Raw genomic sequence first — 25,541 nt, 5'->3', positions numbered from 1 at the left:
ATTTCCTGGGCCCTTGGGGAGCAGATACGCGGGGGACCGCTCATACAGATGTACGTACCATTCAACTGTGCCTTTACCCCCAGTGGTATGCTGTTATGTATAACTTTCAACTAAGAGCAATTTTCATAAACTAAATGGGTTTATCAGCTAAAGTTTTTCATACTTACTCTTCAAATTTTATAGGTACATCTGCTCCAGGAAATACCATAAGCCTCTAAATACCATGACTGCTAGCAAATAAAGCAATACCATAAGGAGTCTAGGTTTCATTTAAAAAGAAAACTTTAATCCTTCAAACACCGTACTTAATAAGAGAAGGTCTAAAAAAGATTCAGATACTTGATCCTAAAAACTAATCACTCCAGAATTTCTTGTAAAATAGACTCAACAAACATGCAGACCTTGGCTCCCTCCCTGAACCCCATTAAAATGACTATAAGTAACTGTAAAACAAAGAAACCCCAAAAAGCACAGACCCATGAGGACAGCAAGAATGAGTGACAAGACAGTCTGACGGGAGCTGAAAAGCCAACTGACATGTGATCACTGACTTACCTGACTCGCAAAAGGAGAATTCTAGACTGGGATTGGTAAAAAAAAAAAATCACAAGGAAAGCATATCGGCACTGAGAACCAACCCATCCCGTCTAAAGGCTCAGGAAATCCTTGGCACCAGCATCTCCGCAAGTGGAGATCAGGACACGGCCTTAAAGGTGAGGACGGGTTCAGATACTGCATAAAAGCAGTTAGATACCTAGATTCTCTTCTCTACTTTGTTACTTGTAGTATCTTTTACCAACTGGGAGAAGCCTGGAAGTTTATTGTCCCGAGAGGTAAAACACAAAGTCAGTGAGTTGACGGAGGGCATCAAGCACCATAGGGAGTAGGCTACCGGTAATGTTACGACTCAGAAAACAAATAAAGGTTTGCAGGTTAGTGGTTGAGACCTCTTCTCTGACCTTTCAATTCCCAGTATGCTGTCCCCTAGGGCTTGCACCTTCAAGGGAGGACAGGAGAAACAACTTCCCATGAGCCTGTCAGATTGCTCAGAGAAAACAGAAAATACGTAAAGATACTAAAATTGGTGTTCTGCCCCCCACGCCCCAAATGACCCTGTAGTGAAGCCCACAGTTGACAACTTCTAGATATGCAAAGAAAGTTCCACCCACTCATCTCTTGAGGATGGCACTGTCAAGTAAGAGCAGACAGTTGAAGTTACCTAACTACTTGGGCAAAGCTAGAAGCCAAAACCAACAGAAAAATGAATCTTTGGGCAAACAATACAGATACGAAGAGAAAAATTTTCAAAAATTATCATTAACATCTCTGAACAAATAAAACAATGTATCCAAGAACAAAAGCATGATGCTACTTTTTTTCAAAGGGGCACTTGGGGATCAAACATGAGACACTGGAAATTAATATATATTAAAAAGAAACTAAATTCCAATAGAAAGATAAAATGGAGGTTATCTTCCATAGACAGAGCAAAAACAGAAACAGAAAAAAATAAGAAAGAAAACAGGAAAATCAGAAAACCAATAGAGGAGGGCCAATATCCACACAACAGAACACAGGAACAAAAATCATTAAATAATTCAAGAAAATTTCTAAGAACTGAAGGACAATCATTCCAGGATTGAACAGGCCTATTATATTCCCAGTACTCTAGATTAAAATAGAGTCACGCCCAGATGTATCCTGTTGCAACTGTAGAACACCAATCCTAAAAGCTTCCGTGGGGGGAAAAAAAAGCATAAAAAATTGAGGACAGTATCAGACTGCTGGATCCTGGATGCCAGAGGCAAATAAAGGCTTCGATACTCTGAGTAAAAGTGATTTCCAATCTAGAGTTTTATATCCAGCCCCGTTATCAAAGAAGTAGGGAAAGAAGAATGGCCATATCTCAAGCTCTCAAAATATTCTCTCTCTTACCTGCTACCTTTTCTTAAAAGCTACTGGAAGATGAATTCTGCCAAAATGAAGGATAGGTGGAAAACGAGGGAGAAACGGGGTTCAAGAAAAAGGGTACCCAACATACAAAGAAGCCCGAGGAAATCCCCAATGTGATGGGCAAGCAGGTTAGAAGAATTGTTTTTCAAGGTGAAATTGCTAGACTGCTCAATATACATGAATCTAGCAAAAGAATATTTAAATATGGGGGAAATGAGGGAAAATAAAAAGATGTGCAGAAAAAGCAAGATGCTAATAAGATACTACACACTGTTCAACCACAAAAGCAGTTTACATAGTCATAAGGATGTTAGCGTAGAATGCAGATCATCGGTGTCAACATAACTTACTGGGAAGATAGAAATTACTCTTTTGGGGGGGTACAGTCATGAAAGGGTTATGTACGTGTGAAAGAAAACTAAAACCCCAACTTTCCTAAAATGCTAGATGAAAAACCTAGTGGTGGCAAAATAAGCAATATCATTCAGAAATACGAAAAGCAATTACCAAAAAAAACTGACTAAAAGATCTTCGAGTGACTGCTTCTGAAAAATCAAAATGGGGAAGGGGTATTGCAGGTTTGCTTTTTTTGCAACAATTCTCATACAGATATTTTTCTTCGTTAAACTGTATACGTATATACCTTCAATTTTCAAAAGCTAAACTAAAAAACATCTGGACACTACAAAGAACATCCTAAGATTTAACAGTTCTAACAATTACTAAATCGTTCCTGTCTATTGCTAATTTCAACTTAGATATTCTTAACCAAGGTCACATGAGGTTTCAGTCCTCATGATAGAGTCCCTCTTATTTATATAACAAATCTACTTTTGTTTGTTTGTTAAATGGCAAGGTTAATATCAGTGATGCTATTACTAATTAATTCAGACTCACTGGGCAGTTCCTGAATTCTAAGGATGCGTGTCTAGCTCCAAACCACCAGAGCACCTCAGACAATACAACAAATCCACACTTACCATTCTAACTGTTGAGTTCAATAAAAACCAAATATTATACCTATAAGCTCCTTATCAGTAATCATATGAACACCGTGTTCAATAGGCAGTACGATCAACAGACCACACTGAAATATTCCCGAAAGTTCCAACAGTCTGAATCACATCGTTTCCACTGGCTTTCTGTCTCAACGATAATCGACGCTATAACCAGTGTGGCACCCAAATGATCCAGTGTTACCATTAAACAGACATTTCGGACAGAAATCTATAAAATCTGTAGGTCTCCAAATTTTGACACAGAGTATAAAAACAGCCCTTTGGAGAAAACTGATCCAATCAGAAAGAAAAATGCATAATCAGGGCGCCTGGGTGGCTCAATTGGTTCAGTGCCTGACTCTTGATTTCAACTCAGGGCATGATCTCAGGGTCGTGAGATCAGCCCCCAGTAGGGCTGCGTGCTGGGCATGGAGCCTGCGTAAGATTCTCTTGCTCCCTCTGCCCCTCTCCCCTCAACCCTGTCGTGTTCTCCTCTCTCTCTCTCTCTCTAAAAAAAAAAAAAAGGAAAAAAGTACATCATCATCAAGTCATTACTGTAAGAAAAATGTGAAGTCAAGTTTTGTCAGACTCGTTTAAAACACCAGAGAATCCAACATTTTCAAGAGTGAGTCACTGTGTGCCTCTGGTCTAAAATGTGTTCTTCCTCCCACTTCCAAATTACGTCCCCAGGAAAAGAAACAAACTTACCTTTCACAAGCTCGGACGGTCCATGCGGCAATTATCCATAATGAGATACTAAACACCAAGAGCACAGTTCCTGGACAGATAGTCATTAGAGTCTTCATAACAAAACGGGTATTGAAGTTTATCTTATTCAGTGCTCCGATGCTTCTAGAGGAGGCATCGGTGAAAAGTTTGCTATGTAAGAGCATGACTCTGGCGATCAGATAGAGTCTTAAGAACATCGGTATAGACAAAATAATGTCCACATCGGCGGTGGTTGTGGATGGGGCATAGGAGAAGGCAAGCCGGGCCGTCCATGTGAACGTGTAATTCCCAGGTATGGGATGGATAGCACACACCAGTATTTCCAAGCAGATGAAGAAAATACGCTCATAAGTCATGGCTATTCTCCAGTCATCTGCTCCATTGTCCACCATGAACAACTGAAAAAATAAAGTAGAAAGTCAGCTTCAGTATGGCATGAATGGTCCACAAGGGTTAGTGCAGAGTTGAAAGATACATAACGCATGACTTTTAGAGATCGTGGCGAGCTGAAGGGTGTAACACTTAAATGCTAGCCAGGTACGCTATCTTGAGAAAATGGTATCGGCACAAAAGGAGAACTTCGTTTTGCAAAAATTGAAATTGGACACTTGCTGTCCGGGAGCTGGAATTATTCTGGGGTCGATGCTCCTGGAGGATCGGGTAAGTTACATCATTTTAAGAGAAGGGGCTTGGGCCCTTCGGTAATACACCCCCCTGCCTTGGTGGAGTCGCAATGGACTTAGCCTTAGGAACAATCTGTTCTCCGCATCAAGCGTCTGGATCTAAAACCCTTCCTCAATTCTAACCATATTCTCAGTGGAATCTATTTGCGGTGCCTCTGTGGTCAGTTATAGCCTATAATGCAACTGCACATGAGCATTCTTAACAGGAAATCTCATTGGCTTCGGGGAGAAAATCACAAGGGACCACAAAGGTGGCAGAAACATTTCTTCCAGCTTCTCTATCTATGACTCTACCTTCTCTTTTCTTCTGTCCTTCCTTAGCCTTCCCTTCGATTATGAACTTGCTTTCAATCTTCCTTTAATAAAGATTCTTTTTTGAGGCGCCTGGGTGGCTCAGTCGTTAGGCGTCTGCTTTTGGCTCAGGTCATGATCCCGGGGTCCTGGGATCAAGTCCTGCATGAGGCTCCCTGCTCCACGGAAAGCCTGCTTCTCCCTCTCCCCCTCCCCCTGCTTGTGTTCCCTCTCTTGCTGTGTGTCTCTCTGTCAAATAAAGTCTTTAAAAAAAATTAAAAAGTTTCTTTTTTAAAATTCCTGTCATTCCTCACACAGTGAAAAAAAAAAGAAAAAGAAAAAGGAGACAGATGTGCAAATAGATGATTAATAGATAGATAGATGATAGATAGATAGATAGATAGATAGATAGGCAAGCAGACAATAAAAGGGACAGAAAAGAAAGTTTCCTGTCTTCCCTGGCTTCTCAGTAAACAAGTCCACCAGGCTCTGGGAGTCCGTAAACAACCAGAGGCATCTGGAAATGTTCGGTGACATTTCTGACTGCAACAGTGACTTGTGGGGGCTCCTGACATTTAGAGCCAGGAAGCCAGGGGTGCCAACCACGCTGTAGTTCTGGGAGTCTGCCAGGATGCCAGTGGCGCCTCCTCCCCCCCCCCCCAAGAAAGATGACATATTCTTTGTGTTTTGGTAAGTAGCCAACTCAAGCAGAAAGCGTGAGATGAGAGCCACCCAAACGAGAACAGTACATTCTCAGGTAAGTGAATCTCAACGGAGGTGGGCAGAACAGGTCTGCTCCCAGGTTGGAGCCCATGGACTCTGCTCTTCTAGAGTCAGGCAAGCGATCTTCCCATTTTGGCTACCAATTGCCATTCCAGGTTAATTATTCTGCGGGGCATAGCTATTTCCCAGGCTACTACTATTCGAACTCTGCCATCGATGGACAGGAATTTGACAGCAAAATTTACCGCTTCTTTCTGGTACCTCAAGGAGCTGGAGAACCCAGCAGATTCTCTCATAAACATACCAAGTTTCAACAGATGATGTTCAATTTGGCGATATAAGGGGTTGAGGTATGCCTTCTATCGTGCGTTTTCATCTAGGGACCTTAAAGTGTTGGCCAAATGCTAATAGACAAGAAAGATGGTTTTCCAGTTTCTGGTAAAGAAACAGATCACAAGTATAGAGCAGGCCAAGTGGGCTATAGAAATATTCTTGTTCAGTCTCGCCACTTCTAATACCTCGTTGGCATCAAGGATTTCTATAACATATACCGAAAGGCTGTACTGATACAATGTCAGGAGCCTGCTTGACTTTGTATCGGGGGCTGTTTACTGCGTACTGTATAACTCTAAAGGAATGTGATCCTGAAATCTCTTAAGATGTTTACATCCAAAAGAATGCACCCTCAAATGGGTGACTCTGAGAGGCTATATACATTCCAAAGATGCTGTCACTGCTTTCTTTAGAAACTGATGTCAGGGCCTGGCACAAGCCACATAAGAAAAACAGTTCTGTTATTTAAATCCGCATTTCCATTTCTACTGAAAATGGTATTACCCAGCTTGATTGTCTACTTTCTTCACCAAACTTGGCTCTGGATGACTTGGCAAAAATTCAAATCCGCCCCCAAAACTCCACCCCAAGACTCCAGAGAGCCATAAGCTGAGCCACAGAATCTGAGGGTAATTCCAAGACAGGCTTGCCCCGCACTGTTCTGGGCAACAGCGGCATAAGTGCAGCAGGAAGGTACCCTCCCAGGTAACCAGGGGAGAAATGCCAGGTTAGAGGGAGAACCCGGAGATTGCTCACCAAGAGTCTCCTATCTGTCCAGGACTGGCCCTCCCTCCATCACTCACAGTGCACCTGCCTCTCTGTTGGTGCTGCTCCTCAGCATTCACGCACATCACTTCACCTGTGACTTCCCCAATGTTCTAAGCAGCCTCCCCCTTTCACCTCCAGCTGGGCCCGCCCAGGTAACCTCCAAGCCAGGGATCCGATGTCCAGGCTGCTACAGTTTGACAGGGGCCGCTGGTGCCTTCATGCTCAGCGGAACCCTCCACATCCCATGGGACCACCCCCCCTCCCCCCGCCTCCCTAGCGCCTGCTCTGGACAAGCATCCCCACGGCTGGCTCTGCCCTGCAGGTGATAATTCTTTTCCCAGGTCTCTTTCATTCCCCCAACAAAAGCCCAGGTGGCTTTTGCCCCCACCAGCCCACCACCTCTACTCTTGTTAAGGTCACTAAAGACACCTTAATTATGAAATCTGGCCCTTCCATCTGACTTTTTACCTGATCTACCTGACATTAATCACGCCTTCCCTCCTAAAAAAGATCTCTTCTCTTGGCTTGTGTGACATATGGCTCTTTTTTTTTTTCCTTTTTTTTTTTTTTTTTTTTTAATCTGCTGCCACTTTGAAGGATCCAACCCTTTCCTTAAAAATCCACCTTCCTCCTCCCCAGCTAAGTGCCGCTGCTCTCCTGGGGACTATCTCTGACTCTTCCCTGTCTCTGTACTTTCTTGGGAGATCTCCTGTATGCTTTCCATCTCCACTACCAGAGTCTTCTATGGGAAGCTATCGTCCAACCTTTAATGACCTTTGTAAAATGTGAATTATAAAAGCCGGTGGCTGTCAGGATTAAAACCATTAAAGGCCCCCATGCTGCCATCTGGTTTTGCCTGTCTCTTTAACCTCAGTGCCTGTTCCTTCTGGTTGCATGGATTCTAGAACATGCTACTGCAATGGCGCTTCCATGTGTCTGTCCCCTGGCCTGGAAAGTCTTCCCACCTAGCAAATTCTTATTCCTTTAAGACTCAACTCCACAGTCACCTCTTTTCAGGACATCGTCCATGCTCAAGCCAAATCTGCAAACTCTCTCTCCTTTGTTTCATGATTCCTGTATGTGCCTCTTAATGATGTTTACTGAAATCACAGAGGAGGGTAAGGACTTCTTCGGAAGATTATCACCCCTACTCGTCAGCGAGGCTCCTTGAGGACAGGACCCATGCTTGTTAAATGAACTGCCTTGTTACTTCTCATTTAATACAGACTATCCTAATCACCTCGTAGGCCCTAAGGCTAATTAAATATGCTCACGGAAGAGGGGAATACTAAAGCATAATACGAATGAAATCAATCTACGTCATTTCTCAAATGTGTGCAGAACATGTTTTACTAAATGCTAAGCCATTACACAGCAACATAACTTTGCAATTCCACAGGAAGTCCAGAGAACAATTCTTTTTCAGTAACTTCCCCAGAAAAATCTGTTATCACAAAGTTGCTTTTTACCACAAGGGGCTTCATCGACACCTAAAATGAGTTTATTTTGGTTTCATTTTATCACGGTACCTATTTCAACACTAGAGGGAAGGAAAAAAAAAAAAACGTTTTCTTCTCCTTTCCACGTAATCCCCAACCTTAACTGCTGCTTATTCTTTTGTTTATCCTTTCATTTGCTAAATATCTTTTAGCAAGACTCACTATGCGCCAGGCACTGGGCTCTGTACCAGCCATCCGGTAGGATTCGCAGCAGACAGAGGATCGGCTGCATGGAGCAGACTTTCCACCAGGAAAGAAAGACAAAGTCAAGAAAGCAGACTTGGAGCCATTTAATAAAGTAATTCTGTCTGTGGACACGGCTCTGAAGGAAACATGCAAGAGATGGAAGGCAGATGCGGGCATCAGGGAGGACATGTGGAGAAGAAGTACCATTTCAGGAGAGACCCGGATAAGTGGGAGAGCCAGTCATCTAAACAGCCAGGAGAAGAACATTCTAGGCAGGGGAAATAGCACGTGGAGAGGCCGTGGACTTCCAAGGGCTTAGTGTGCTTAAGGAAATAAAAGGACACCCAGGGTGTTTGACACTAAGTGATCACCACGCAGAGTGGTAGGAGATGAATTTGAAGAGACAAATCGGGATCAGACATGCAGGACATTGTTGGCCACGGAATCAAGACTGGATTTCAGTCCAGGCTCAGCGGGAGCCCACTGAAGGGCATTAGGCAGAAGGATGGCAGGATCTCTGGTTTATAGCTTTAAGGGTTCATCCTTACTGTAAGGGAAACCAGAGGACACAGGGAGGATACAAGGGAGGAAGTTCTACTGCGTCTGATTGGTTGTACTTAGTATCCCCATGACCTGGACCGGGAGGTGGGGGTTGCCATGGAAATGGAGACAGTGGGCGTGCTAGAGATAGAGTTTGCAGATCTTGCTAGAACTTGCTGATGGGCTGAATGTGGGAGTGATAAAAGAAAGGAAAGAATCCTAGGTGGCTGAGCTTCTACTCTGAAAAACACAGTGGATAGCCGTGCCATTTCCTGGGGCCAGTGGGCTGGTGGCAGGGGGAGCGGGGTGGGGAGGAAAGAACAGATTCTATGCTGGCCACCGTCATTGGAGTGCTGACACCAAGTAGGCAGCACTATATGCAAGTCACTGAGAGGAAAAGTCTGGACCACGGGAATGAACTTGGAAGGTAGCGCTGTTTAGGTACTGTTCTCAGAGGAGGTGCAAAGAAAATGACAGGACACATGGCCAAGTCCTGAAGAACCCCAAATGCAGAAGGCAGCTGGAAGGTCAAGGCAGTCTGTGAAGTAGGAAGACAGGCAAGGGTGCCAGGGGCCAAGGGTGAGGGCTGCCCATCAAAACCGCAAAATAATATTTCTATATAGAAAGCAAAACTATCCTCAACATCGCAGTTATTCAACAAACCGATTCCACGTCAAGTATTAAAATCCACCTGCAAAAATATTCCCATTCTAGTCCATATGATCAATATATATGTAGGGTTTTTTTTTTTAAGATTTTATTTATTTATTTGAGAGAGAGCATGAGCAGGGGGAGGGGCAGAGGGAGAGGGAGAAGCAGGCTCCCCGCTGAGCAGGGGGCCTGATGCAGGGCTCGATCCCAGGACCCCGGAATCATGATCTATATGGTCAGTTTTAAGCTCAATTGTGGGGGAGTTAGAGGAATCACAATGATAGATACTAAAACATCTTTATATTCATTTTTCACGTGGCTATTAATAAGAAAGGTTTCAGAGAGCAAGCATGACAGTTCAATGGGTTTACTTTCTAGAGCTATGGTCAATGGTCTTCACCAGAGATCTAGAGGAACCTGCAGGCATAACACAGAATGTGTCCCCAGAAAATACCCCACCACAAGCTTCAACTTCCCAATGCAACTGCTCTGATACCCAAAACATACTATACTGGAAGCCCACCCTCCAAGATGAATTGGGCAGTGAGGGTCATTAGCAGGAAGAGGGTCTGGAGCTCCGTGAGAGGGGCCTGCCTCATGCTGGCATGAGGACCTCTGCTTAGCCGGCTCTCCAGAGCGAGGGGCTCAGATGCGGCAACCCCAGCTGCCTTCTCTGAGTGCATTTCCCCCTCAGTGAGGTTACAAGCTCTACGGTCTGGTCTGAGACAGTGTCTTGCACATCCTGTATTTCCTTTCTAGTAAGGAACCCAGGGCAGGGCTGAGCACAAAAGTGGTGCTTAAAAAACAGATACTGAATAAAGTAATTACAGTCATGGATTTGTTAAGAAAGTCAACATAGAGAAAATAGCCAGGGAAACTCCCAAAAGGAAGACTAAGGGAGAAGCAGCTCTGATAGGTTACTAGATAAAATAATAATTAAAACCATGTGATGCTGGCATATAAAATAACTGAGAAGCCAGAGGAAGAGAATAGAAAGTCCAAAATTGACCCAATACACTGAGAATTTTATAGGACCATAAAGGCAGACGATTAAATCAGGGGGGGTCATACAGTTTATGGAAAAATGATTTGATTGTTGAACCAGTGCCTTATACCAAATATATCAAGAAAAACTCCAGGGATGCCTGGGTGGCTCAGTCGTTAAGCATCTGCCTTCGGCTCAGGTCATGATCCCAGGGTCCTGGGATCAAGCCCCGCATGGGGCTCCTTGCTGAGCGGGTAACCTACTTCTCCCTCTGCCTGCCCCTCCCCCTACTTGTGCATTCTCTCTCTCTGACAAATAAAATCTTTAAAAAAAAGAAAAAGTAAACTCCAGGTGGATGAAAGCTTCCGATATTAGAAAGATTTAGAAAATGAAACCACTGACAAAATTACCTAAGAATTATTTTGTAAGCTCACAAAAAGGAAGGCCTTTTAACTGACAAAAACCCCAGAGCCTCAAAACACGGAGACATCAAACTTCTGTTTTCTGCACCTGATCAAACCTACAGTAAAAGAGAGTAAAAAGACCAACACCATGTGGGGAAACTGTTCACAACTGTTCAGAGAAAGGACTCATTTCCCCGGTATATGTAAGTTCCTACAAATCCTTAAGAGACAAGCAGTCCACCAGAAAAAAATGGATAAAGGCCATAAACAGCAGGTCATAGAAAAGAAACTAAAAATGTATCTTAAACCATTTTTTTTTAAAAAGATGCTCAACCTCAATCCTAGGAAGAAAATGAGATACCACTTTTTGATCTGTCATGTTGCAAAAAGATCAACCAGCTTTGTAACACACTATGCTAGTGGAGGCGGGGGGGGGGGGCGGGAATGCACCCACATGCCCCCTGCGGAGAACAGGTTACCAGGTCAGAAATGTACATGCTCTTTGACCATCTAATTCCACTTCTTCGCGTGAAGCTTGTCCTATTGATATGTTTGCACATGTGATTGTGAACACATAGGATCATCTGTTACAACATAGCTTGTTTCTTAGCAAAAGACTAGAAACTATCTAAATGTCCACTAATAAGGGAAGGAGTTCAACCCATTAGGGACTTCCACAAAAGGGAATAGTATGACATTCAAACACGATGAGAGGGGCACCTGGGTGGCTCAGTTGGTTACGCGTCTGCCTTTGGCTCAGGTCATGACCCCAGAGTCCTGTGATCGAGTCCCGCATCGGGCTCCCAATAATTAATTAATTAATTAATTAATTAATAAATACATACATACATACATACATACATACATACACGATGAGGAAAACTGTTATATACTATTGAAGAAAGTGATCTAGGAAGTAACTGAGTTTAAAACCTAACACAACTCTATGCTACTACTTGTATAGGTTTTGTTAAGGGGGAGAACATATAATTCTATGTGCATAAAACAGCTCTGAAAGAATATTCTAGAAAGAATGGTACGTGTGGCTTAAGGGAGGTGAGCTAAGTCGCTGAGGATCAGAAATGGAAGGGACGCTTTTAATTCCACAACCTATTCTGAATGCTTTTCTATTTCAGAGCCTTGTAAATAAATAAACATAAGTTAATTAATAAAAATAAGGGATCATGAATGGTACACAAGAGACGAAGGAATAATGGGAATGAATCAGGTCATGAGACATTCACAAGCATCCTAACAAACAGTCTCCATGTGGAAAACTGCACAACTAGAAAGTCGTAGCTGACAGCCACAACCCCAACCTACAGAACCAAACACACCGAATCCAACTTAGATTTAAAATATCCTGCTTGCAGGGCACCTGGGTGGCTCAGTCGGTTAAGCATCGGCCTTTGGCTCAGGTCGTGATCCCAGGGTCCTGAGATCAAGTCCTGCGTTGGGCTCCCTGCTCGGCGGGGAGCCTGCTTCTCCCTCTGCTTCTCCTGCTCCCCCCCGCTTGTGCTCTCTCACTCTCTCTGTCAAATAAATAAATAAAATCTTTAAAAAATAATTAAAAAAATAAAATATCCTGCTTGCTAAGTAGAACCTTGAACCACGACATTACGTAACTGTTTCCAGCAGCATGAACAAAAATAAATAAGCTTTCTTGGTTAACCTTTAAACCAAATATTCAATAAAACCAAGCTCGCTCTCTCTCTCTCTTTTTTCCCGTTCAGTTATTTAATGCTTCTATTTGTCAAATTCTGTGGCGACAAAGATTAAAAAGCCTCTCGGTGTTTGATGAGGAAGAGAACTACAAACGAATGTTTACTGTGCCCGTGGAAACAGCCCCAGCAGAGGACAGATCAGGGGAGGAGGCTACCTCGTGGAAATGAACATTCTGCCTGTCCAGTCCCTTCCTCCTTTGTCACCTGGATCCTTCATAAAACTCAGGACTGTGACCTTCCAAGTCCAGTTCTAGGATCCTTGCAGGATAACAGTCCCAAAGACAATGCAGGGAAATGTGTTCATCAGAAAAAGACACACACCCCCATCTCCTGAGAAACCAGTTTTTGTGTAACAGTGCGTGAAAAAGCCACTACGCACACAAGCCAAATAATGAGGCTCTTTATTAAAGTGTGGCCAGGACTCAGTCAACACAGAAATGAGACCACAATTGCCCATCCCAAATTAGGTCAAAGGACAAAGAAGGGAAGAGAGAAGTGTTTTTTTTTTTTTTTTTAAGATTTTATTTATTTTTCAGAGAGAGCGCACAGCAGGAGAAGTGGCAGGCAGAGGGAGAAGCAGGCTTCCCGCTGAGCAGGGAGCCCGACGTGGGACTCGATCCCAGGACCCCGGGATCATGACCTGAGCCGAAGGCAGACGCTTAACCAACTGAGCCACCCAGGCGTCCCCAGACAAGTGTTTTCAATGGCCTCGCTGAAATTCCTACCAGACCGTCCGCCCAGAACTGTATAGGAGGCAGAAACAGAAAAGCTACGTTCAGAATTCATGTTCAAGGTCCAGTCCTGAGCCAAACCGGGCAGAAAGCCTGTAATTCTCTCGCCCCAAGCCTGTCGCCTGTCCGGGCTTTTGGAGCCTCCTGCATACTCATGCTGTCCCGAGATTTCTGCCTCTAAGGAGGAGGATTTCAGAGCCAATGCAGTAATATCATATTCCCTGAACTGCTCCCTCCTCCCTGGGCAAAGAGTGTGGACAGACGCACTTGCCTGGAATGTGGGAAACCAAAGGCTCGGAGTCCAGATAGTCGAACTTGTTATATGACCTTGGGAAGTCATTTAAACTTCACGGACCTTTTTTCCATCATTTGTCCCATGGAGATAATGTTCTTTGCTGTCTCTGAAAGTACTTGTGTTGAACACATCTTGTTTTTTGCAGACAGCCCGGCAGTGGGCTGACCCAATGCCGTTCCCATCCCTCTCCTCCTCTGCCAGCTCCATTACAGAAATACCCACGTTCCCAGACTCTTTTGTAGTCATGGGATGCAGCTCTGACCGCAAGTCGGAAGCAAGAGGTTGCTGGAGGACTAATTAGGTGGGCTTGGCTTTTTTGGATAGAATTAACATCTGGCTGGCAATACCCTCTTCCTTCCCTTCCCCCAGCCCCAAACAAGAGGGGGACGCCCTGGGTCTGCAGCAGCTATCTTATAACCATAAGAAAAAGGCCAAAAGCATCACAGTAATGCAAGGCCCGATACCTTAAGCCACTGAGCCAGCAATCAGTCGTCCTAGTGGTGTGAGCCACTGTTAGCTGGGGGGTCTTCTCCCATTTGAGCAGCCAAAAGTCTGCCTATATTTAACTAAATACACATTAAAGGGCTGTGTGAGGGTCCGTAAGACATAAAGAATACCCCTAAACTGAAACAGTTCGTGGAGAGAGAGGTTAAACAATTCAAAAGGGCTGCATCTCAATTATTGGAATTTACAGCACAGTAGCTATTGGGTGGTGCAGTTATTTCTGGGTGGGTGGCTTTGGTTCATGCCTTTTAAATATCAACCAACTGCTCAGAATATCATGTAGTGTGACTCATAGGAAACACACACATATTTTGGAGCCAGAGAAGCTTGGATTTCATTTCTGGCTTGACCACTTACTAGCTAAATGGTTGTGTGCAGGATACTTAATCTCTCTAAACATCGGTTTGTTCATCTACAGAAATTTAAAATACTGTCACCCTTGCATGGTTATTAATGAGGCAAGAGCCACTCTGCTGACCCGAATAAAAGTGACCCCATGAATAAATAATAGTATTCCATGAGCCTTCAAGGGGCGGGGGCAGGGGCGGGGGGGGGAGTACACAAATTAAATGTTAACTTGTGATATAAAAATGGGAAAATTGGGGCACCTGGGTGGCTCAGTCATTAAGCGTCTGCCTTTGGCTCAGGTCATGAGGGATCGAACCCCACATCAGGCTCCCTGCTCAGCGGGAAGCCTGCTTCTCCCTCTCCCACTCCCCCTGCTCGTGTTCCCTCTCTCACGTTCTCTCTCTCTAAGAAATAAATAAAATCTTTTAAAAAATGGGAAAATTAATCATGACAGAGGATGAAGGGAATTTGGTAAGGAAGGACATTAAAGCAAAGCCGGTGTTGAAAGGAGTTCTAGAAACTTCCACTGTACCTATTTTGGAAAGAATCCTTGTCATTTGCTCAAATTAAGGGTTTCTGAAATTCTCCTCTCTTCTGACTTACCCAAGCGCTTGGCCTATAGACCAAAATCCTAGAACTGTCTGCTGAGGTCCAGTCATAGGTAGGGTTATCTATCATATATACATGCCCTGCTGCTCTTAAAACTTATTTAAAATCTTAACTCCCTTTTACATGGCTTCTCTCAACTGTGTCCACACCTCCTACAGCCCCACTTGGGCATTTTACACATGTTGATGTATTACCAGGGAATTTTTCTCACACGACCTGGGAATTTATGTAAGTTGATTCTAGAAATTATTCCTGAATTTCTCCAGAAAGTGAAAATTATTTTTCCCCTTTGGGTTCTCCCAACAGTGAGGTCAGAGAAAACACTAAGGTGAATGACTGAGGAGCCTGGGCTCTAGGATCCAGATTCTGGCAGATCTAAGTTCCTCGTGACTTTCCACCTCTGACCAGTTCTGTGACCTCAGGAAAACGGCTTAAACCTTCTAAGCTCCTAATCAGAGCATCTCTCTCACAGTATGGGACAGTGCTCAACAAAGGTTAGTTGCCTTCATAATAATTAATTTCAGTACTGGGTCCACAGCTGGCCTCCGATGAACGAATGTACTCTTAATGAACTAAAGGTGGAGTAAGAAGAGATGGGCAGACTGACATCACTTGGTTGTAGCTACTGGAAAGGATAAACATCCAATTAGAGGAAATGAGAAACTGGAATAAAATTCCTCCATGGTCACTTTTTTACGAATTTTTCATCAACAACGCTTATGTTAACTGTCTACAGCTTTTGAGAAGTATCCTCAAATCATTTGGGGGGCTGGTAGGGGATAAATCCTAAGCAAAGTAAAATAAACGGGGCAAGCCCTAAAGCCATGAAATAACTGAATGTGAACCAACTCTGCTGATTTGAAAAACTTAATCCGAAATGATAAAACCACATATTTTCATTTAAAGCATTATAGTAATTATTGCTACATGGCTAAAATGTGTTATCATCCCCTTAGTTATTTTAAGCACTTAAAAAGCTAGCTAAAAGCCAGACACATTTATTATCTCATTTGCCCTTATAACAGTCCAATTAAAGGACAGACAATTGAAAGGACTTGGTCACGGTCACATCATGAATTACTGAAAAAAAACAAAAAAAACAAAACCTGTAGCTCAAATTCATGCTTTCCAGTGTTCCCATCCTTGGATGGGGGCATCAGGCTAAACTGAAAGCTTGGATGCAAATCAAATATTTATAAAGCAAATAAACACTTCCCCACTAATTTACATTATGATTTCTAAAATGTCACATCTTCACTCCCTGATGATCCTGGGTGACAGTCACCGCTCAGACCTCCTGCTTCTCCGGCAGAAGCAAACACTTGAATAAGCCCACACGTTGTATTCAATGCCCTGTGGTCACAGAAATAGACTGCTCCTCCTGAACTCCAAGTTCAGGCTTTCACCAACTGAGATATGCTTCATCCTGGATGCCTTTTTCTAACTTTGGTTGCACAGACCCTCAAACTGTACACGGGACTTGAGATGAAATTTGAGAGCTGTTTTAAAGTGTTTAACTCACCATATTGTTTATAGGGCCAGGCATTGCCCTGACCTGTTACATGTCTTCATTCACTTAAAACACACAACCACTCAAGAAGATAGATACTGCAATCATCATCCCCATTTTAGGAGTGAGGAAACGGAGGCTCAGCAGTTAGAGAATGAGCTGGGGTTGTATGGTATGGAAGTATGGGGCTGGAATATGAACCCACGCAAGCCAGCTTCAGAACATGTGTCCAGAGTAAGAGGACTGTTGCTTGTCACTTAGCCAGTCATAAGACAATTTTAGGGGGCACCTGGGTGGCTCAGTTGGTTAAGCATCTGACTCTTGGTTTTGGCTCAGGTCATGATCTCAGGGTCGTGGGATTGAGCCCCCGCATCCTGCTCTGCACTCAGTGGGGAGTCTGCTTCAGAGTCTCTCTCTCTGCCCCTCCCCACCGTGTGTGTGTGTGTGTGTGTGTGTGTGTGTGTGTGTGCGCGCGTGCGCGCACGCGCGTGCACTCTCTCTCTAAAAATAAACATTTTTTAAAAAAATAAGTTTTAGGAAGAACACCCAGACAACACAGCAACAACATCAGATGAACCCATACATTATTAACAAGTCCAATTATTTAGGGTCCTAGCATGTAGCCAGGGAGAAACAATATATCAATGCGGAAGGAAACAGATTGAAGGAAGAGAATTATTATATTTAGTCAGTCAGTTGTAGCTGGAAGTAGTGGCAGAGAGGAAAGGCACACAACATACACATACATACACACACACACACACACACACACACACACACACAGTAAAAAGCAGATACAAGGTCTCAAAAGACCAAACAACTGGGGCAGCTGGGTGGCTCAGTTGGTTAAGCAACTGCCATTGGTTCAGGCCATGATCCTGGAGTCCCAGGATCGATTCCCGAATCGGGCTCCCTGCTCAGCAGTGAGTCTGCTTCTCCCTCTGACCCTTTCCCCTCTCATGCATTCTCTCTCAAATAAATAAATGAAATCTTAAAAAAAAAAAAGACCAAACAATCTTATACACCTCAATCACCAAAAGGACATCACTGCATTATAATACCATGCAGTATCTCCTGTTCCCAAAAGTGATGCTGACTTTAACAGAGCCTCTTTGAGATTTAACAGATCCTCTTCTTGAAGGCAAGAGTGTATAAAATCGTTACACTTATGTCTAGATATTAGAAATGTAGATATAGGTAGATATAGATAGATACCTAGACTGTTCAAATAAAAATTGATGTGAAATAATTGATTAAAATCTCCTTCAAAGTTCTAAAAGGAACTGAGTCAGCCTAGAAATCTATACACAGGTAAGCTACCTTTCAGGAAGAAGAGAAGGTGAAAGGCACTTTCATACACAAAGATTAAGAGCAAAAGTGGTGGCTCCAAGATGTGCTAAGAAGGAAGACAAGCAAGAAGGAAAACAGGACCCAAAAGGAAGGAGCTTGACGAGCCAAGAAACAGGTCAGCATCCTCGTAAGGCTGAATAAAAACTCACTGTAAATAAATACTGTCATAAACATAATCGTAACAACTAATTTGAAGGAGGTTGAAAAAGTAAGATAGAAATAAAATCTTGGACATCGATAATGTAGATAGAGGAAGGAAGGGGGATTAGAATGAAGGTTTCTAAGGGTCGTTACAGTGTGTGGGAAGAAGAGGAATTCTCACTAACTTCAGACATCACTAAATATACATATTTGCTAAAAATTATTGAGTAACCACTGAAAGAGAGGAAACAAATTGTGTAACATCTAAGCTGTTGGAGGAAAAAAAAGAATTTTTAAAAATCCTCACATCACCCAACATAAAGAAAGAAAGGAGAAAGATAGAAGCAGTGGGAAAACATTTTGAAGTCAAAATAAATGTCAGAAATAGGCACCGAAATAACCGTTGCTATTATGGATGTAAATGAACTAGCCTATACATCCAAAGTATAATGCTGAGTGGGGAAAAAAAGCACATTGTAAAAGAACTGGTACAGCCTGTACATTGCCTCGAAATGTACAGAATTATAAATACTATAGATGGGTTATAAAGACATTAACATTTAGTGAACATAGGAAACCATGAGCTGGAAGGCTACAACATGCTATTGTGCATGGCAGGGGCCTCTAAGGGCAGGAAGAGAAAAATGTGACTTGGAAGAAAATGAAGAATAGTTCATCTTTGGCTGTGATGTTCTTTTTCACCTACAAGAAAGAAGATCTGGAGGGAAAATGAAACAAAAAAGCCTTGTGCTGACAGGTAAAGAGTGAGGGAGCCTCCGGGAAGGAACACTTCTGAAATGTCAGGGAAGCTGGTCTGAGTCCCTCCCAGCGTGGGGCTCCGGGTCCTTTCTTCTTTCCTTTCTTGGGGACGACAAAAGGCTCCGTTGGAGCTGAAACCAGGGAAGAAGATGTGAAGGAGGAAAGTCTCTGGAATGATTCCTCAAGCTCAAGTGCTCAGTCTTGGCAACTAGGAAAATATCCCAGAAGCCCATGATACAAGAGCCCAAAGTCTACGTACAAACCATAGGGAAAAGTATTTTTAGCGCTTTTTTTTATTTTGAAAATTTTCGGGCCACCTGGGTGCCTCAGTCGGTGAGGGGTCTGCCTTCGGCTCAGGTCATGATCCTGGGGTCCTGGGATCCAGCCCCCATGTCAGGCTCCCTGCGCAGCAGGGTAGTCTGCTTCTCCCGCTCCCTCTGCTCCTCCCCCCTGCTTGTGCACTAGCTGACTCTCGCTCTCTCTCTCTCTCCCCCTCTTTTGCTGTCTCTCAAATAAATAAAATCTTTTAAAAGGAAAAAGACATTTTCTCAGCTAAGCCCTCAAAGTTCGTTCCAATGGAGCGTTATGAAACATGTTAAACCCAGCCCGATGACAGTCAAGGTTAAGCAAAGTGTACTACACTGTGGCTTAGTGTGTAATTCCCCAAACTTCCTTTTTAAAAACATTCTACTTTACTCCTCTGTGGCTGCCTCACGGTGCTATATGAATAGTTACTTTCCTGATTCTAAAAACAACAGGACAAAATAAACATTAAGTGGCAAGTCTGTTACAACTAGCCATGTCCGTAATTAACTGTAATTAAGTCCAAATCGTGACTCCCAGCTCGGAACACCTACACGGTGAGACTCATCAGTCAGGGCAGGTAATGGTGATTTTTAATAAAGCTTATCAATTTGTATTCTTTGAATTTAAATCGGTCAAATATTCCTTCTTATTGTTTCATTAAAGAAGAAATAATCAGGGCACAATGAAGTTTGGTTTTCTCCAGCACCCATGGGAGGTCCATTTTTCTACCCTAACACAATGGGAAATGACACATATCCAGTCATGACTGGATTCCGTGATGACCAACTGGCCTGACATAAAACTACTGCAGCCTAAAGGCAGGATGTAGAAAGTAAAGAAGGTAGAAAGTAAAACTCCACATACTTCTTTTCAAGGAAGGTTCTCCATCAAAAAGAAGAACCACCAACCTTGCTGATGTATCAGTGGTGGTAAATAGAGAGTAGAATCGGGGCACCTGGGTGGCTTAGTTGGTTAAGCGTCTGCCTTCGGCTCAGGTCATGATCCCAAGGGTCCTAGGATCGAGCCCCACATCTGGCTCCCTGCTCAGCGGACAGTCTGCTTCTCCCTCTGCTTCTGCCCCCCTACTCATTCTCTCTAATATATAAATAAAATCTTAAAAAAAAAGACAAAATTTTAAAAAAAGAACGAAAGAAATCTCACTCAATCTTTCAGATGGTGGGAATTTTAAAGTTCCCTCTTTCTTTTGAACACGTTAAATTCAAAACTAAGGCTACAGCCAAAATGTGATGCTGAGGATACATGGCTGTTAAATTGGCAGAAAATACATAAAAATCTGAGGAAAAATAAAGAAAACCAGTTTATTGTACAGTCTTATATTCTAAAATTTGGAGAGGTAACAGAAAGACTGCTTAAGCCTATCAAAAATAAGATTTCAAATTTTATGGGACAAACAAACATTTTGAGCCTATACCACATGTCAGACCGTAGCGGAGACACAAAATCAATCAAATTGTCCATGACGTCCAGGAGCTCACAATGCAGGAGAGCAAAACCTATAAATCCACCGTTTACATTCCGCTGAAAAGGCTCCACCACCCTCAAGCAATTGTGCTCCTGGGCCAGGCACCTCTGCCTACTTCACTTTCTGCAGGAAGATCATAATTCTACTCCACTAAGTTATCATATGATTACAAGATAATCCAAGTATGCACCGTCCTTGGCACACAGAAAGGCCTGAACAAATAGTACCCAGGGCATCCTCACCGTGATTTATAAGAGTAGTATATCAGCGCTGGTATATTAAAAGATGCTAACAAAGTAGACGGACAACTGGGTCAGGGAAAGCTTGCCAGAGAGGGAAACCTGAACTGGGTCCAAAGGCAGATGGATGAAAGTAGTATATTCCAGAAAAAAGGTGCAGCATATACAGAGACGCAGAAAACTGAAAGAATGGCCAGACTTTGGTTCTCCCAATAGTTAAGGATGGTTCCAATGAGGGGTGTGTGCGTGTGTGTGTGTGTGTACAGGGCTAGAAGGGGTTGCTCTTAACAAATAATGAGGCTGAAGTGGGGGGGAGATCAGATCACAAAGAACCTCCCAGGCCCCAAGAAGCAACTTGGCTCTTCTTCCCTAGGACTCACTATATGCACTGACGGGGATCCTTGTGACTGAGATCGGTTACATAAATCAAGATAAATACATATTTGTAAGTTTCAAATATGAAACAGTATGTGAAAAAAATTAAGGTAAGCATCTAACGTCTGTTTCATGTTGTGAAGGAAGGGAGAAAGGGAGAGAGGGAGAGAAAAAGGGGGAGGGCAGAAAGGAAAGAAAAGGGAAAAAGGGAACCATAAGGGGAAGAAGGAAAAGAATGATAAAGGCACACACAGACAACCAGGCAGGACAGACAGAAGACCTGGGGCCTGGCAGTTTCTCACACCTTCAGACTTGCAGATTTTTATTTTTTTTTATTTTATTTTTTTTTAAAGATTTTATTTATTTATTTGAGAGACAGTGAGAGAGAGGGAGCACACGACGGGGGAGGGTCAGAGGGAGAAGCAGACTCCCTGCTGAGCAGGGAGCCCGATGCGGGACTCGATCCCGGGACTCCAGGATCATGACCTGAGCCGAAGGCAGTCGATTAACCAACTGAGCCACCCAGGCGCCCCAGACTTGCAGATTTTTAACAATAGCAAATGGTCAACGTATCTGCAGACCTTTTATGTTAGAAGGTGAGCATTTTGCCACACCAAATTAATTCTACATTTATCAAAATAGATTCCTAAAGGGTGTCCGGGTGGCTCAGTCGTTAAGCGTCTGCCTTCGGCTCAGGTCTTGATCCCGGGGTCCTGGGATCGAGTCCCGCATCGGGCTCCCTGCTCAGCGGGGAGCCTGCTTCTCCTTCCCCTTCTGCCCCTCCCCCCCACTCATGCACGCTCTCTCTCTCTCTCAAATAAATAAATCTTTATAAATGAATGAATGAATTCCTAAAACAAGAACAAGACAATTAAGACAGTTTCCTTAAGGATTATCATTGAAATGGAGTAACTTCTTTATTCAAAGCTTCAGGATTTTTTTGCACGGAGAGGGAAACATAAATGATATACTGAAGAGAGCAGAAAAGGGATGGCAAGTATTTGTCACCCATGCTGCCACTCACTTCCCCATCCTAGACTCATGACAGATATGAGTAACCAATCAAAGGTCCTGGCCAGTCCAGGCTTTCTGTGGGCTAAAGAATCATTCTCAATTCCATGCTATAGACAGTGACCGTCAACGGGCAGGAGTTGATATGTGAGAGGAAACCTATTTGCCACATCCAGCTAGAATAATTCACGTCTCCTTCCCAATAACCTTTCCCTGGACTACCATGCCATGTGGTTTGGTTGAGATGCGGCACCGCCAGGGAAACGTGAAAAAGTTGTCCGATCTGAACTGGAGGGGGGCTAAGATGGGAACCCCAAAGGGGAGCATAGGCTCAGATACCATCCGGATTTTATTACAGTCTTCAGTGATCCTCTACCTCACCTTCATGGATAATTGAGTATTGGCTTCAATCTCATCTCTGTGGGTCTTTCTGAACACCCAGTTAGAGACAGATGAAAAGGCCTAAATAAGATATATTTTATAGGACAATTAATTATGGATAAAAGTTGTTCTATCACAGTCTCCTTGACTCAACTTTGGTGAAATGAAGGTGACATAATGTAAAATACAGAAGAAATGACCTCCCTCATCTTTATTAAAGTAAACCAAATGTTTGAACATCGTAAGTTTTCAAGCAGTTACTTGACATTATGGTTGTTAATTACTGACATGGAAAATGGTACTTTTCTCATATATTCCAGATGGAATCATTTGAAACCCTTATAAGCAGTAAAGGCTGCATTGCAAAAGAAAAAAAAATGAAGTTATAGATGGGAATTTAAGTCTCAGTTTTGCTACTCACTAGCTGAATAAGAATTATAATCTAAAAAAAATTACAATCTAGATTAAATGAGACAATGTGTATAAATATACTTAGCACTGTGCCGGTTCACAGGGGGTACATGACACATATTGCTTATTTAGATACATGTTAGGTATTTTACCTTTCCAAAGAACAGCCATAAAGTGTGTAGCTAACAAACCCTGCCTTTTCTTTTATATTGCTCACCAATTAGTCACGTCGGAGGTCTTCTGTTCCCATCTCACACCCACTCAAAAGCATTAAGGATGCCTATTAAGTCTTCATTATCTTCCCTTTGCCTCACCTTCCCTTCTAAGACCCTACTTGTCCTCAGGCAATCTTCAGCATATTCCCTAAGGAATATCACTTCATCTCATCATTACCTTTGTTGTCACATCGAATTTTTGAGATAATCCCCCAATACTATAGGAGATAATTCAGGGTCGACACAGACAGACTTCATTATAGCCTTGAGGCTCCAATTCAGGAACAGGAGACTCTAAGAAAAACTATCTAAGCTCTTCCCATAATTGCACAAAACCCAAAGAAAGAGTTCTTCCACCGTACATCACAGATGGCTTATTGTGGCTTAACACCTGGGAAAACGGGAAAACACTTTTCCAAGACACTCATTTGTTCCTATTAACCTCAGCTGTTAGACTCAAGAAGGCTCACACATTCACAAAAAAAGTTCACTCAAACCATTTTCAAGCCAGGCACGTGACAATGAACACCAATAGCCCAGGCAGGAGTTCTAACATGAGTAGCTCCAGTCACAATGAGGTAAACAGAAGCAAGCTGCTATCCTGGGAGTGGCCGATTTCCAGAGATGGACATAGGACTGGCGTTTTGAGAGCAGGTGTGTCTATCCATTTGTTTTACAGCAGAAAGCTGCAAAAGTGGATGAGGGAATAAAAGTTTCTTATTAGGCAGGAGAACTACAGACTCCTGAGAGAAGAACTGTCTCCCAATTGCCTTTTCTCTGTTGGCTTTCTGTCTTAACATCCAGAGGAAGAGGCATCTATGCCACCCGCCTGAAGGCAGTTACTTGGGTTTGCCAGTGTGATCATATGAACCCGGAGAGCACAAATGCCAATATGTGAATGAACATAAGACCAGAGATTTACTATTTTCCCCAGAGGTGGCAATAAGCTCCTGTAGATACCTACACATCCGACAATGAGAACTCGAGTTCAGGTTGGCAAATATGCACCATTGACAACAATTTACCTTATTGACTAAACTCCCCAAATGGCTGTCTATCACAGAAAGGATCAAAGGGGACAGCCAACTTGGAAATATTATGGATGCCAATGATGGTCAACTACTAATGAAAAAGCTGGGAAAATCCATTTTTCCCCGAGAGAGAGAGAGAGAGAGAGAGAGAGAGAGAGAGCGTATGCACACGCGCGCGCACACACAAGTGGGGGTGGGGTGAGAGGGGCAGAGAGAGAGAGGGAGAGAGAGAATCTCAAGCAGGCTCCACACCCAGAGAAGAGCCCAACATGGGGCTGGATCTCATGACCCTGAGATCATAACCAGAGCCAAAATCAAGAGTTGGATGCCAACCAATGGAGCCACCCAGGTGCCCCATGGGAAAACCCATTTTTAAGAGCCATGGAAGGCAAGGACTTTACTGCAGAGTCTTAATAAAGGAAAACATATTCCATGGCCTTCTATTCCATTCTACTGTACAACATTTTCAAAGCCTCGTTCTAAACCATGATTAAAATATAGGAAAAGTTATATACATAAGAGAATATCAACCTCACAGCTCACCTATTAATAGGATGATAGTCTATATTCTCTTGCAAGTACAGTTCTCCAGGTCTATGAACATTCTCATATTTTTCCAGGTTCAAGAAGAATCTGTGCAATCAACAGATAGGTAATGATAAAGGAAATTTTCAGCTTTTCATGTTTGTGGGCCCGCTCCTGGGTGCCCAGGGAAAGCCATACTTAAACATTTACCAAGGTCAAAAACGACTCTGCAAATCCTCAAAGCATGGGCTCTATTTCTGCCCCGAGCACACACTGTATATCTGCTTCATTAAAATAATAGCCAAAAAAGGAGCAATCTGAACACAAAAGAAAAAAGAAGCAACTTCCCTGGTTTTCGTGAGATTAAATTATACAGCTCTGCATAAAGGAGAAACTTAAGATAAAGTCTGTAACTTTCTGAAACGTCCTTTGTCTAATGATTTGTAACGTTTTATGTAAAAAAATGTATATAACCCCACACCAAATGTTCCCTTGCCTGAGCACTCTCTTCTTTATGAAGGTTGTGCATCCTGGGCAGCTGTCCTCCCAGGGCTCAGTAGGTTAAGCATAAGACGCTTGATTTAGGCTCAGATCAGGATCTCAGAGTTGTGAGATCCAGCCCTGCATGGGGTCCCGGTGCCAGGCATGAAGACTGCTTGGGACTCTCTCTCTCCTTCTCCCTTTCGATCCCCCAGTCCCGTGTGCACGTGCACTGATGTGCGCTCTCTCTGAATGAGAGGAAAGGGAAAGCGAAAGGAAAAGGGAAAGGGAAAGGGAAGGAAAGAAGGAAAGAAGGAAGGAAGGAAGGAAGGAAGGAAGGAAGGAAGGAAGGAAGGAAGGAAGGAAGGAA

General features: G+C 43.2%; 1 protein-coding gene across 1 annotated transcript in view; it reads right to left on the bottom strand.

The window, feature by feature from the left end:
• KCNN2 (potassium calcium-activated channel subfamily N member 2) overlaps positions 1-25,541 on the bottom strand; it is a 142,845-nt gene that overhangs the window by 97,298 nt on the left and 20,006 nt on the right. Inside the window, exon 3 of the mRNA XM_025860920.2 lies at positions 3,660-4,078. Coding sequence (XP_025716705.2) covers positions 3,660-4,078 — 419 coding nt within the window. The remainder of the gene's footprint in view (positions 1-3,659; positions 4,079-25,541) is intronic.

The sequence above is a fragment of the Callorhinus ursinus genome, unplaced genomic scaffold, assembly GCF_003265705.2.
Source record: "Callorhinus ursinus isolate GAN/ISIS: 27379988/994484 unplaced genomic scaffold, GSC_fseal_2.0 scaffold30, whole genome shotgun sequence".
Taxonomy (NCBI): Eukaryota; Metazoa; Chordata; class Mammalia; order Carnivora; family Otariidae; genus Callorhinus; species Callorhinus ursinus.
The sequence above is the reverse complement of the archived record's forward strand: the minus strand, read 5'-3'. Positions and strand labels throughout refer to the sequence as shown.